The 11,344-nt window shown below is 55.0% G+C and overlaps 6 protein-coding genes across 6 annotated transcripts; 1 reads left to right on the forward strand and 5 right to left on the reverse strand.

Annotated features, from left to right (window-relative positions):
- Positions 1–2,064: 2,064 nt before the first annotated feature.
- Positions 2,065–2,964, reverse strand: DICSQDRAFT_172184 (uncharacterized protein; the record flags this gene model as incomplete). Its single annotated transcript, XM_007367920.1, has 2 exons — positions 2,065–2,411; positions 2,463–2,964. The coding sequence occupies 2 exons, from the start codon at positions 2,962–2,964 to the stop codon at positions 2,065–2,067; spliced, it is 849 nt and encodes a 282-aa protein (XP_007367982.1).
- Positions 2,965–3,687: 723 nt separating this feature from the next.
- DICSQDRAFT_24207 (HET-domain-containing protein) lies at positions 3,688–4,314 on the reverse strand (the record flags this gene model as incomplete). Its single annotated transcript, XM_007367917.1, has 1 exon — positions 3,688–4,314. A coding segment is annotated over one exon (627 nt), but the record flags the coding sequence as incomplete, so codon positions are not given.
- Positions 4,315–5,618: 1,304 nt separating this feature from the next.
- Positions 5,619–6,134, reverse strand: DICSQDRAFT_138671 (uncharacterized protein). The gene has a single exon (XM_007367921.1). The coding sequence runs from the start codon at positions 6,055–6,057 to the stop codon at positions 5,722–5,724; it is 336 nt and encodes a 111-aa protein (XP_007367983.1). The 5' UTR covers positions 6,058–6,134; the 3' UTR covers positions 5,619–5,721.
- Positions 6,135–7,116: 982 nt separating this feature from the next.
- Positions 7,117–8,337, reverse strand: DICSQDRAFT_65399 (HET-domain-containing protein; the record flags this gene model as incomplete). Its single annotated transcript, XM_007367922.1, has 2 exons — positions 7,117–7,709; positions 8,196–8,337. Coding segments are annotated over 2 exons (735 nt in total), but the record flags the coding sequence as incomplete, so codon positions are not given.
- A 1,021-nt stretch (positions 8,338–9,358) lies between these two features.
- Positions 9,359–9,907, reverse strand: DICSQDRAFT_89509 (mitochondrial 30S ribosomal protein S19; the record flags this gene model as incomplete). The annotated part of the gene is made up of 4 exons (XM_007367923.1): positions 9,359–9,447; positions 9,510–9,623; positions 9,697–9,799; positions 9,862–9,907. The coding sequence occupies 4 exons, from the start codon at positions 9,905–9,907 to the stop codon at positions 9,429–9,431; spliced, it is 282 nt and encodes a 93-aa protein (XP_007367985.1). The 3' UTR covers positions 9,359–9,428.
- A 261-nt stretch (positions 9,908–10,168) lies between these two features.
- On the forward strand, positions 10,169–10,680 carry DICSQDRAFT_172188 (uncharacterized protein; the record flags this gene model as incomplete). Its single annotated transcript, XM_007367924.1, has 3 exons — positions 10,169–10,474; positions 10,551–10,615; positions 10,668–10,680. 3 exons carry the CDS (start codon positions 10,169–10,171, stop codon positions 10,678–10,680), a joined length of 384 nt encoding a protein of 127 aa, XP_007367986.1.
- Positions 10,681–11,344: the final 664 nt, after the last annotated feature.

Consider the following 11,344-nt stretch of genomic DNA (forward strand, 5'->3'; position numbering starts at 1 on the left):
TCCCCTTTCGTCTATATGACCGGACCCTGACGTCCGACCCTGACCGTTTCCCTTTTCGGTTACTTTACTTTACCCTGACCCAGACCCCGACCCTTGTCGCGCCCCTTTCCCTTTTCGGTTATATTGCCCGACCCTGACCTAGACTCAGGACCCTGTCCCGTCTCTATCCCTTTTCGGTTATATCACAGGACCCTGACCTAGGTCTTGTACTATACTGGGCCCAGCCTCGACCAGACGCGTTCCTTTACAGTCTCCTCATACCTCCCCACTTTGGTCGGTTACCTTTCCCTTCCTAATACGGTCGGTACCCCATAGTATATAAGGAGGCCTGTAGTCGGTAGAGGCTCCCCACTTCTGTTCTCCTCTTCGTTACCTCCTGTATCCCTATATCCCTCAATCTAGGGACTTGTGCGATACTCTCTCCCCGTGTGCTACACCGCGTACTTGGATAAGTCCGCGTGATAAGTCTGGATAGACTTGTGTTAGTACTTCAGCGTAACATTAGGAGGGAAAAAGTTGTCGAGAAACGGGAGGGATGGGTCTGGCTTTATGCCTCGTTCGTAATGATGTGTTATAGGTGTCAGATGACGTCGCACGTCAAGCTGTCGGGGGGCTGAATCGGGACAGGGCGTCAGTCTGCCCTAGAGGGCTGTGCGATATTCTATGCATGGACCTTTGGGGCAATTCATCCTGCAAATGTTAGTTGATTCCCCTTCAATTGGGGCTAAGTATAATTCACGCCAATTTTGAGTGCCATGGCCAATCGAGCCAACCGTAGCCAACCATTTTGCACTTTTGCTGATGGACACCACTGCCTCCCATCCGAGCCAAAAAGATTGAATTTTGACTCATCTGAGTAGAAGACCAAGCGCCACTCTGCATCACCCCATTTGCTGGCCTCCTCCACCCAGGTTCTCCACTGCGTCACAACTGAATGGCTAAGGTACGGCTTCTCCCGATGTGCTCGTCCATGCAGGCCAATCTCAGAGAGACTCCTCTGGACAGTGCGAGGGCTGACGGTGGGGAACAGCTGTCGCTGGACATCACTTGCATCACGAGCCGTACCCCTTGCCAGGAGGATCTTGGCATGACAAAGGTCACGGGGGGAGAGGCTGCGAGGGCGGCCAGGCTTTTGGGGACGGAAATAGATGTCCTGGGCCTTTTTGACTATCTTGTAGTTCCGTGAGGCCGTGGAAGCATTGAGGCCGAGGATAGAGCCAATTTCACGGAAGGACTTTGGCTTGCCAAAGCGGGGGTCACGGAAAGCCAAAATGCGAGCACGTTTGCTGGGGGTACACACTGTCATAGCAACAGGCGTGTAGACAAGGATCTTGTAAAGCGAGTAATAAAAGCATATAAGTGTTAGAGGTCATGTTGTCGAAGATGTTGAAGAAGAGTTGCGCCGGTGCCCAGTGCCAGCGCATACCAAATTAGCGCTGAAACATGTTTCTGGCCAATTGTGTAAGCATTGTATTGGAGTTGATATTTATCATCCCAGCACTATACTAGTGGACTCATAGGAATGTATATAACTGCATTTATTCAGTGGTACACTTTGTAGATACGGCGGTACAGCAGGATTTCGGTCGCGCGAAGCGCCGGTGCACTATTTTCGGCAGTCACTGTATAATGCCTTGTTCAGTACCATACATGATCCTATTGTCCGATATGGGCTGCAAAGGTAGGGGATGGTTCAGGATGAGCGACAACATTCGACTGTCCCGAGGACTGGTCAATGACTGTATGAAGGTCGGTAGCTCCTTGTTTGTGTCTTTGAAATCGCGTGCTATCGCCGTGAGATTGACAAATCGAATGCCTGGAGTGTTTAGCGATTTCGCTATGTTTGATAGGACAGTCAAGCTCGACCTCTATTGCTTCGCACTCACGATAACAAACAAAATTTAACAACACCCTCGTCCCATCTCACAGGGCCCTGTCTAATTGAGCGGCTGTGGACGTCACAACATCGCAGGGAAAGGGGTTCCGTCAAGTATAACAAAACGCCTCTTTCACCTTCTCTCCCCCCTCTGCGTCTTCAGTCCGTTTCGGGCTTGCGTCGTCGCATCACAGCTTCGTCTTCAGCATTTTTCCGCGTCCGGCCTGCTCTGCTGTCCCGCCGAGTGCGTGGACAGGCCCATCGTCAACAGCGCGCCGAACGTCCTTTGCACCTCTTTTGTCCTCCCCCTGCACATGCGGAACGTCTGCGACCGGGCCTCTGTCGTCGCTTGGCACCTCGTGAGCTCCTACCGGCAGTATCTCGCTGACGACGTCAACGTGGAGGGCGTAAAAGGAGCCTGGAGCAAGGTCCATGCCCAGCGTCAGAACAAGCTTCTTCGACGTCTCAGGGTCAAAAACGAACTGCTGCTTGCGTAGCGAGCTCTGCCACGGTCTCGTGTAATCACTCGATACCCCTGCGTCGGTCTGCCACCGCACTCGCATAGAGTCTCAAAAGACAATCGCACTAGGGCGCCCCGGCTGGGTCTCTGCAGGCGGGAGCGCCTCGGCCGAGGTACGGAGTGGCGACATCTTCACATTCACGCGGATTCTGAACTCCCTACCGCCGTCCTCCAGCGTATGGTGGAACTCGATGATGATGGTGTGGTGGTGGTGGGAAAGTGTAAGCCAGTGCGTCGTCGGATGATCCTGGTCTGGGCCCCGAAGTTCGGCCGTGTACCCTCTGGTACGAAGGGCGTCACGAGTCTTGCGAAGCAGCATCAGGGAGATCGTCTGATGCGGCTTCCGGAGGGAGCCCGCCGGCGAACCTAGACAGCTCCGTCCAGGGTACCATATGTACACCGTCTTCAGCTGTATCTGAGTCCGACAGCGCTCGATGGTCGTTGGCGACAGAGGGAAGAGGCCAAAGTAGCCAAGCTCGCCCGTTTCCCATTTGAAGCGCGTATAGCCGGAGTACAGGAAGTCGATACCAGAGTCAGATAAGGGTGTTGGAGTTTGCCGTCCGGCCATTGCCGAGTGACCAAATACATACAAATAGCACATCGGTACTGCCAGCTCATCATGTACCTACCTGCTCTTTAGTCCGTATGGCGACGAGCCTCTTCGGTTTGTGTTTGAGGCCTGGGTGGGGCTTTGTTCTGTCTGGGCCTGGAGAGCCCTGAGTGCCAGTTTGGTGCCCTAAACCTCTTGTCTATGTGTCTATGCCTCTCTCTCTCTCGCTCTTCCTTAACTCTATCATTCGCTCTCTGCACTCACTATCTGCGCCCAATTCGCCATCATCGACCAGATCACACCACTGCTGCCAACAAAGGGGATGTAGCAGAATCGACAGAGGAGGTGGTCGGGATAGCTGGCATGTTCGCATCCGAGGATCGCCAGATAGTGATAGTTCCGTGAGGTAGCGCACTCGTCCTCAATACCAGGCAGACGAACCGAGACTGGTATAAGCGGCAACTGGGTTCGGATGCCGTGTGGGGTGAAGGTGTACTCTGCAGCGGGTAGATGGTGGGGAAGGCTGAGACGACGGAAGACGTCCTCGTGAGAGATGGCTCTGATTTTGCCGCACTTTGCGAAGACGCCGAGGTAATCGGTGATAAGAGACTCGAAACGCTCATTCTCGGGTCTCATCGTCACCCAGTCGTTGCGCTGCCAGCCGGGGATTACGGGATAGCGTATATGCTGGGACACCTTCTCGAGGATGTCCTCGCCTGGTTCGATACCATCGTAGACGTTCTCCCAGGCAAACAGGCTCTGATCGGGAACTCGCCGCACGAGTTCCTCTTGTAGCCGACGGAAAGCCAGGTGTCCCTCTCCGTATAGAGTGGGCATGTTGATGTTGACAATGCCGAGGAGAGAGTACGCCCGGTCTTCTACCCTGGTCGTCTCCCGCTTGGCAGCCCATGAGAGTCGTTGGGCCAAACTGAACTCGTCAAGTGACTTGATATGCAGGAGAGCCTCACCAGGGATGCCGGAAATCTCCTCGAAAAGGTCAGCAAGTGAATGCTTCGATCCAATGACCTGCCAGTCATTGGAGAGGAACATGACTCGAACAGGTGCGATGAGCTCCTGGAGCGTCCATCCGCGCGTGTGGTATCGGCTCCGGCGGAAACTGGACTGCGCCGCGCGAGGGTCCTCACCCGGAGGGACGTCTGCGAGGAAGGCGTAGCACGTTGCCGCACGACTATACCAGTAATACATCGAATTGATGGCTTCGGAGAGCTCTGAGCTGCTGGACTTATCGATGCAGCAGGAGTCCACCCAGAAGTATCGGTACCCTGCAGCACGCGCAATAGCGCACGCGTTACGGACCTTCGGTGAGAGCTCTGGGTCGTCCCAAATAGGACTGAGCGGAATGTGAAGATGCTTTGGGTGCAGCTTCGTGATGATGGTCGCTGCAGGAGAAGGGTCTTTGTGCATGGAGCTGGTGTGATATGGGAGGAACGTCATGCTCTCTTGAGCTAGTGAGGGAGATAGCGACGAAAATGGGGACAACGGGGAGGGCGGGACGCCCTGAACGCTTGTCTGAGAATCCTGTGGTTGTGTAGCATACCGCCTTTGGATCTTCTTCAATTGCTTGTACGTGTCCTCGGGAGGGTTGTGGCTCCAGGTATGCGACAGGACAGCGTACAGAGTGTCTTCATGCCCTGGATCTTTCTGGATGAATTGTCCAGTATAGGTGTCTAGAAGACGCATGATGGTCCTTAGACTGAGATGTAGGCGTTCCCTTGAGTAAGTAACGTCAAAGAAATATATGCTTGTACACGGACTGACAGTGAACGAGGATGTTCGCTGGCTAACGCCGACAGTCACGATGGTGCAGATTGTGATGAGTAAGCCTATGGCTACCTACTAACTGCCTAGGTCATAAATCGTCGTCGGGTGAGTAGAACTGGAGATAACTTTGAGTAACTAACACTGGATACCAAATGCTATTTGATGCACAGGTCGTGAAAACACCTCCCCTAGGTGAATAAGACGTATAGATGAGAGGAGACAGACAACATGGTAAGCGCGTGTGCCTCCCATATGACATGCAGGCTTCGACGTGGCTCCTTGACGCCGAGCATATACAACCCCCGCAGCGTCATTAGCCTTGTGATCGACAGATGCTCATCGACTCCCGCTCAAAACCCGGCGAATGATGCATTTGTCGCTACGCCGAATCCCCTTCCTTCGACATAGGCGTACTAGCTCGCTTCCCTGGGTGCTCAGCCTGGCAGGTGCCGTCGTCGTGGACTCCACAACTTGAAGCTTGCTAATGACCGGCATTGTGCTGAGCGTCTTGTCGAAAGTTCACTTCACCGTGACTGATACCAAGCTCTTTTTTTCCCTCCACGTAATGCCTTCCGTGCCTATCCTGAGTCGTCTGTGCCTCTTTCCCACGTGCAGGTGCCAGATGATTTCGTCGCAGCCTGCACGAACGGAGTAGAAGGAAGGAACATACATCTAGCGTTTCTCCGGCGGTAAACGCTTCTACCCGATGAAGGAGAATGACGTCGAAGTGTACCTGTGTCTCAGGCTAGACGGCGATATCACTGGCAATGTCGCTGATTGTGCAGCTGTTTTGATACGCGCCAGTGGGTTTGGGCGAGAAATTATGATAACATGTTCACTTACAGTGCTGTGCATTTAAGAGTGCAACCTGATATGTATACAAACATGTTATACGACCACCGGACCCTGACTAGAACGACAAATCCTTAACTACACTTGTGTTACAGCACTAAGAAGAATCACTCAGAAATCGGCCGTAAGACTCTAGCGTCGCTAGGGAAGCCCGTCGAGGCGGAACACTCCCTTCACTTCCTCCATCCATCTCGTCAGCACAGACTCGGAAGTGGACCCATTGTCCACAGCGCGCTGCAAGACTTCTCGACCTCCTTCGTCCTCTGACTCTGACTCGATGTGCGACGCGCGCGTCTCCCAATCGACGTCGTCCATTGAGAACTCCGACTCTTCTCTCTCTGTTGTCTCGCCGAAAACGTCGACTTGTAAGATGTAGTACCCGCCTCCGCCGTAATTCATGCCAAGTTCCAAAATGGGATACTCCGGTGCAAGGAAAGACAGGCGGACGGGGCGGCGATTGCTGTACCTGACTTGCATGTCTCTTATATAGCTCCATGGGAAAGGTGACTTTCGCCCTTCGCTCGATTCGATGGGAGTTGGAGGAGGGCTGCTCCAGTATAGGATTTGCTCTTGAGAAAAGGGGGCGAGCGAGGTTTTCCATGGTGTTTGGTCCATGAAGTAGACAGGGCTAGCCTGAGGATATGCGTTCACAACGGCCTGGATATCTTCGGCGCCCCCGAGGGGATCAAGAAGCTGCTCAGGTACCTTCGCGTCCACACGAATGCCCAAGCTGCCACCGCCATGCCGGAGAGTATGCCGGAACTGGATGGTGATGGCGTGGCGGTCATTGGATAGGGTTAGCCAGTGGGCGGTCGGGTGGTTTAGGTTCGGGCCACGGAGTTCCGCCGTGTACCCCTTAGCGAGTAGAGCGTCACGTGTCGCCTTGAGCAGGATCAGTGAGATCATCGTATGCGGAAGCCGAAGAGACCCTTGTGGGTATGGAAAACTTCGCTCGGGATGCGATAAATATACTGTTTCAAGCAGTATCGCTTTGTGACAGCGCTTGATGGTTGCTGGCGATACTGGGAAGAGACCGTAGAAGCCAAGCACTTTATCTGGCTGAGGATAGTTCGCAAGCGCAAACCGCGTACGCCCGGAGTACACGACGTCCATGTCGGCGTTGGAGGCAGGAACGTAGCAGAAGCGGCCGAGAAGATGGTCGGGATAATCGACGTGTTCGCATCGGAGGATAGCTAAATAGTGGCAGTTTAGTCGTCTCCTGTAGTCGTCTTTGATGGAAGGAAGGCAAAGAGAGATAGGTATGAGGGGTAATTGTGTTCGGATGCCGTGTGGGGTGAAAGTATAGTCCGCCCTGGGTATACGGAAGGGCTCAAGACGACGGAGGACAGCCCGATGAGAGAGGGCCCTGATTTTGCCAGCGTGTGTAAAACTCTCGACGTCATCAGCGAAGAGAGTCGGGAAATGCTCGTCCTCGTCTTTAGTCCAGGTGTTGTGCGGCCAGCCCGTGATTCGGAGATCATCGCGCAGCACCGTGAGAAGGTCATCGCCCGGATTCAGGCTTGTGTAAACATGCTCCCAAGCAAAGAGGCTCTGATCGGGAACGCGCTGCACGATCTGCTCTTGTAAGCGTCGAAAAGCGAGTGCGCCCTCTCCATAGAGCGTCGGCATATTGATGTTGACAAGTCCAAGTAGCGAGTAAGCTCGGTCCTCCACTCGCGTCGTCTCGCGCTTGGCGGCCCAGGAGAGCCGCTGGGCCAAGCTGAATTCGTCGAGCGACTTGACATGCAGTAGAGCCTCACCAGAAATTCCAGTGATCTCCTCGACAAGGTCCGCAAGAACCGTTTTAGATCCAATGACGGTCCACTCGTTGGAGAGGAACATCACTTGGAGAGGAGCGATGAGTTCCTGGAGCGTCCACCCACGCGTGTACCAACGGCTCTGGCGGAAACGGGAGCTAATCTCGCGAGGATCATCGTCGGGAGGGACGTCCGCAAGGAAAGCGTAGCACATGGCTGCGTACCCGTACCAATGATACATGGAGTTGATGGCTTCGGAGAGCTCCGAGCTGCTCGACTTGTCGATGCAACACGAGTCTATCCAGATGTACTGGTATCCTGCCTTACGCGCGACCGCGCACGCGTCTCGGATCTTCGGGGATAGCTCAGGATCTTCCCAGATACAACTGAGGCTGGGTAGCGAAGGGTCATGGGAGGGTAAAGGAGGGTGTGGGTCTGGCGAGGGTGTGGGGGACTTTGAAGTTGTTGTGGGATCCCCGGAAGTAGACACGACTTCTGGGGGATGGGCTGGGGCAGGGTCGACATCGATGTCGCTACGGCAGGCGAAATTAAGAAGAACAAATCGCCAGATTCGCCTCAAGGTATGACCTGGACGGCATGTTCCGGTGCTCACTGCCGGAGGGTTGGCTTGTCCATAGCTGTCTGCAGTGGTCGAGTTAGTGGGATTGGACGCGCCGTCTGCGGCCACCGAGGGGAGTAGTACATGGAGTGTGTGGGCACTTGGAGTGGGTATGGGGGAGGATTCTTGGACGGGCGACAAACACGTGACTCCATCTGGCAGGCCTCTCGGAGACGACGAAAGGGGTGGTTGAAGGACCTCGGTACCACTTTGGGGACCTGCAGACTCTGGAGCGTAACGCTCCTGAATCTTTTTCAATTGGTCGTACGTCTGCTCGGGAGGGTCATGGTTCCAGGTATGCGACAAGATGGCATACACCGTGTCCTCATCTTTCGGGTCCTTCTCGACGAATTGTCCAGTATACGTGTCCAGAAGATGCATGGTGCTTCCTAAAGTATATAGCAAGGTTGGCGTTTGGCCACATGAGTGGAGTTTAGACAAGGAATTCACGTCGTTACGAACCGGATTACGAGAGCTTTCTCTAGCTAAGGGCAATAAGCACGGTGCGGATTGCGAGCGCGTTCGGACTATGCAAGTCCGTGTGGGGGTGCCAGCTCGCATGGTTTCGTGTTTCAGGTGCACAAATGCAGCAGGTGAGTCTCAGGGGACCGCTGGCACTCCTTGTGCTACGTGTGGGGAAGAGCGGGCTGAAGGCAGGGCGGAGCCCGACCACAACCCGCAACAAACTCCATTAAGAACAGCGTATCACTCCTCTGAAAGTGGAAAAACCTGATATACCGCTATGATGACGCAGATCGATCAAATACTTCTGATACATGGCGCGTTGAGGGCGGGCGCCAGCCCGGCCGATGCGCGCAGTTAACCTATCTACATGCATACTACTCAGCTTGTTGGTTGGACAATAGTAGCGGTTGGTGTGACCAGGACTGCCCGGAGGGCCCTATCATTTGGACAAGGACAGGCAGACAAAACGGTACGCGCGTGTAGCATTATGCCTGTCACACCGCCCGAGGATTCGTGAACTTTGTATGACAGCTGCCCGTTGCGACTCTCAGCTCAATGGATTGACCCTCCTTCCGAGTTCCTTCCACGGCTATCAATCGCTTCTATGATCCACCACAGCTTGTGTTAGGACACAAGTAACTTCAGCAAGCACCAGGACTGGAGAACGGAACCGTGAAAGAGAACGACTGAAGCGACTGGACTGATTGCAGGCAAATGCTGATGTGCGCTTCAGCGCTGATGGGTAGCAGTAGCACAAGACTTCTCAGAAAGACGCACCTGGTCATTGAGAAGCACCACGAGAGTGTGTCCTTGCAGGCATGCTGTATAAGGCGTGTACAGGAAACGAATAGGTCACCGAGTGCAACGCTTACGTCTGGACACGGCCCAGACGCATCTGAGGGCCTTGAAACCAAGAAAGCGGGTACGAGGAAGGGGGGTAACGGAATAATATATGATAGCAATGAGATAGCAGGGACGAATACAGTCACGGCCAGGAATACTGTAGTCTATTTGTTCTTTGTCGCCCTGCAGAGACAAACACAAGTCATTAACAGCATTCATCGGAGCAACAGCACTCGGATACGCACTTGTAAGTGAACCGTTTCCTGGTGATCGCAAACTCCCCCAGCTTATGCCCGACCATGTCCTGCGTCACCGTTACCGGGACGTAATCCTTCCCGTTGTGCACCATGAAGCGCAGCCTACGACGACCGCGTAAGAAGGTGACGAGGTCAGTATGAGGCTACAATGAGACGTCAGAGAAGAGCAGCGTACCCTATAAAGTTAGGGAGGATGGTACATGACCGCGCCTGCGTCTTGATGGCAATGTTGTTCTCGAGGGCATGCTTAAGGTTGGGAAAGGCGACGAAGAACGGTCCTGAGGGCAAAACAATGTCAGAAAACAACAAGACTTGATCATTGAGCACGCTGAGGACGCACCCTTCCACGCAGACCGGCCGCCCTGGACGACCGCCGTTGGCCACATCGTCGAAAAGCAGAGACGCAGACGCCCGCCAAGTTTAGCATCAGCTCTAGCCCGTCACATTGTCACGCATATGAAGTCAGAGCGTGACGACAGTGGCAGCTCCCTGGCGTCCTCGGAGACAGGTGCTCGAAGCAAGTCCGCTGCTCGCTCTGCTCTGCTCGTCGTCCTGCGTCCTCGCGGCGTGCCCGCACAACAATCTCCATGGTCCATTTTTACCCAGTGTTCTGACGCGACGACTCAGACCGCGCTCGACCATCCACTATGCCTCACGTTCTTTCGTTCGACAGCGCTCGCCTCGCGGTACGAGCGCCCCAGGCTTCTGCTGCGGAGTCTTCGGTGCGACCGACGACTGTTCTTGGTAGCCTCACGAACGCCGCGTCTATCGCGACGAGCTCAGAAGTACCCTCTGGCAATGGCGAAGTCAGTTTCACGGGGACTCCTACGCAACTCGTGGAGAGCCCTCCTGCGCTCAGCCCGTCCGGCTCGAGCACTTTCGACACGCCCTTTTTCCCGACCCCTACACAGACTCAAGCCTCCGGGGACGACCGGTCTCTAGGGCGCACAAAGGTATGAGCGCAATTTAGTCCAGCTGGAGCACGACGGAGGCTGACACTCCATGCCTCCGGCACATTCTTCCTGTCAGATCGCTGTCGAGGGAGCGCTCGTAGTAGTCGCCGCAGCACTCATCATCCTCCTCTCTCTCTGGAGGTACGTCCCACCCGTCTATGCACGATGGGCAAGACGCTTGTTTCTCGCATAGGGAGACTGGGTGAAAAGACGTCTGAGAGGCTGATGTTCCGCGAATGTTCCCTGGGTGACCGGGGGAGAGGGAACAAAATGTTTCCTGGGATCAAGACAGAGGGTCTGTGTATCAAGGAATGGGTAACGCTACGGATACAGGTTGAATTCGGAAACATTCGTGCTCTGCCATGTTCCCCGCCTGTTTCTATGAAGTTTTGCACATCTGATCACATGGGGCCTCTTGATTGTCTTCGGAAAACAGCCAGGAAACGTCTCGTTCTCCGTTCTTTCGAACACCCCGGGAACACTCGCGGGACATCAGCCCGTCAGACCTGTATAAACACTGTTTCCTATTCCGACAAGATGCGCTTTGCCCGTCGTGATGCAACCTCTCCTCTCGGCTGACAAACTTACCACCTCTCCCCCATCTAGAGCCGTCCGGATCCGCCGCAGCGGCCGCCCCATGCGGGACTTCTTCGTCGCCCATCCGCAGCCCGATGTCCCCCCACGGCCTCGCGCCGTCCCGCGCACGACCGGCCTCCCGCCTGCGCCCGCGCCCCCGTCGGCGTCCTCTACGACTCGCTCACGCCCCCCGTGCCCCTGGTTCACCGCGGGGCGTCGCTGGCGTATGACAGGCAGGGGCGGACGAGGCGCGTGCGTGCGGGGACGTGGACGCGAGCGGGCGCAGGGGGCATC

The sequence above is a fragment of the Dichomitus squalens genome (genome assembly GCF_000275845.1).
Source record: "Dichomitus squalens LYAD-421 SS1 unplaced genomic scaffold DICSQscaffold_30, whole genome shotgun sequence".
Taxonomy (NCBI): domain Eukaryota; kingdom Fungi; phylum Basidiomycota; class Agaricomycetes; order Polyporales; family Polyporaceae; genus Dichomitus; species Dichomitus squalens.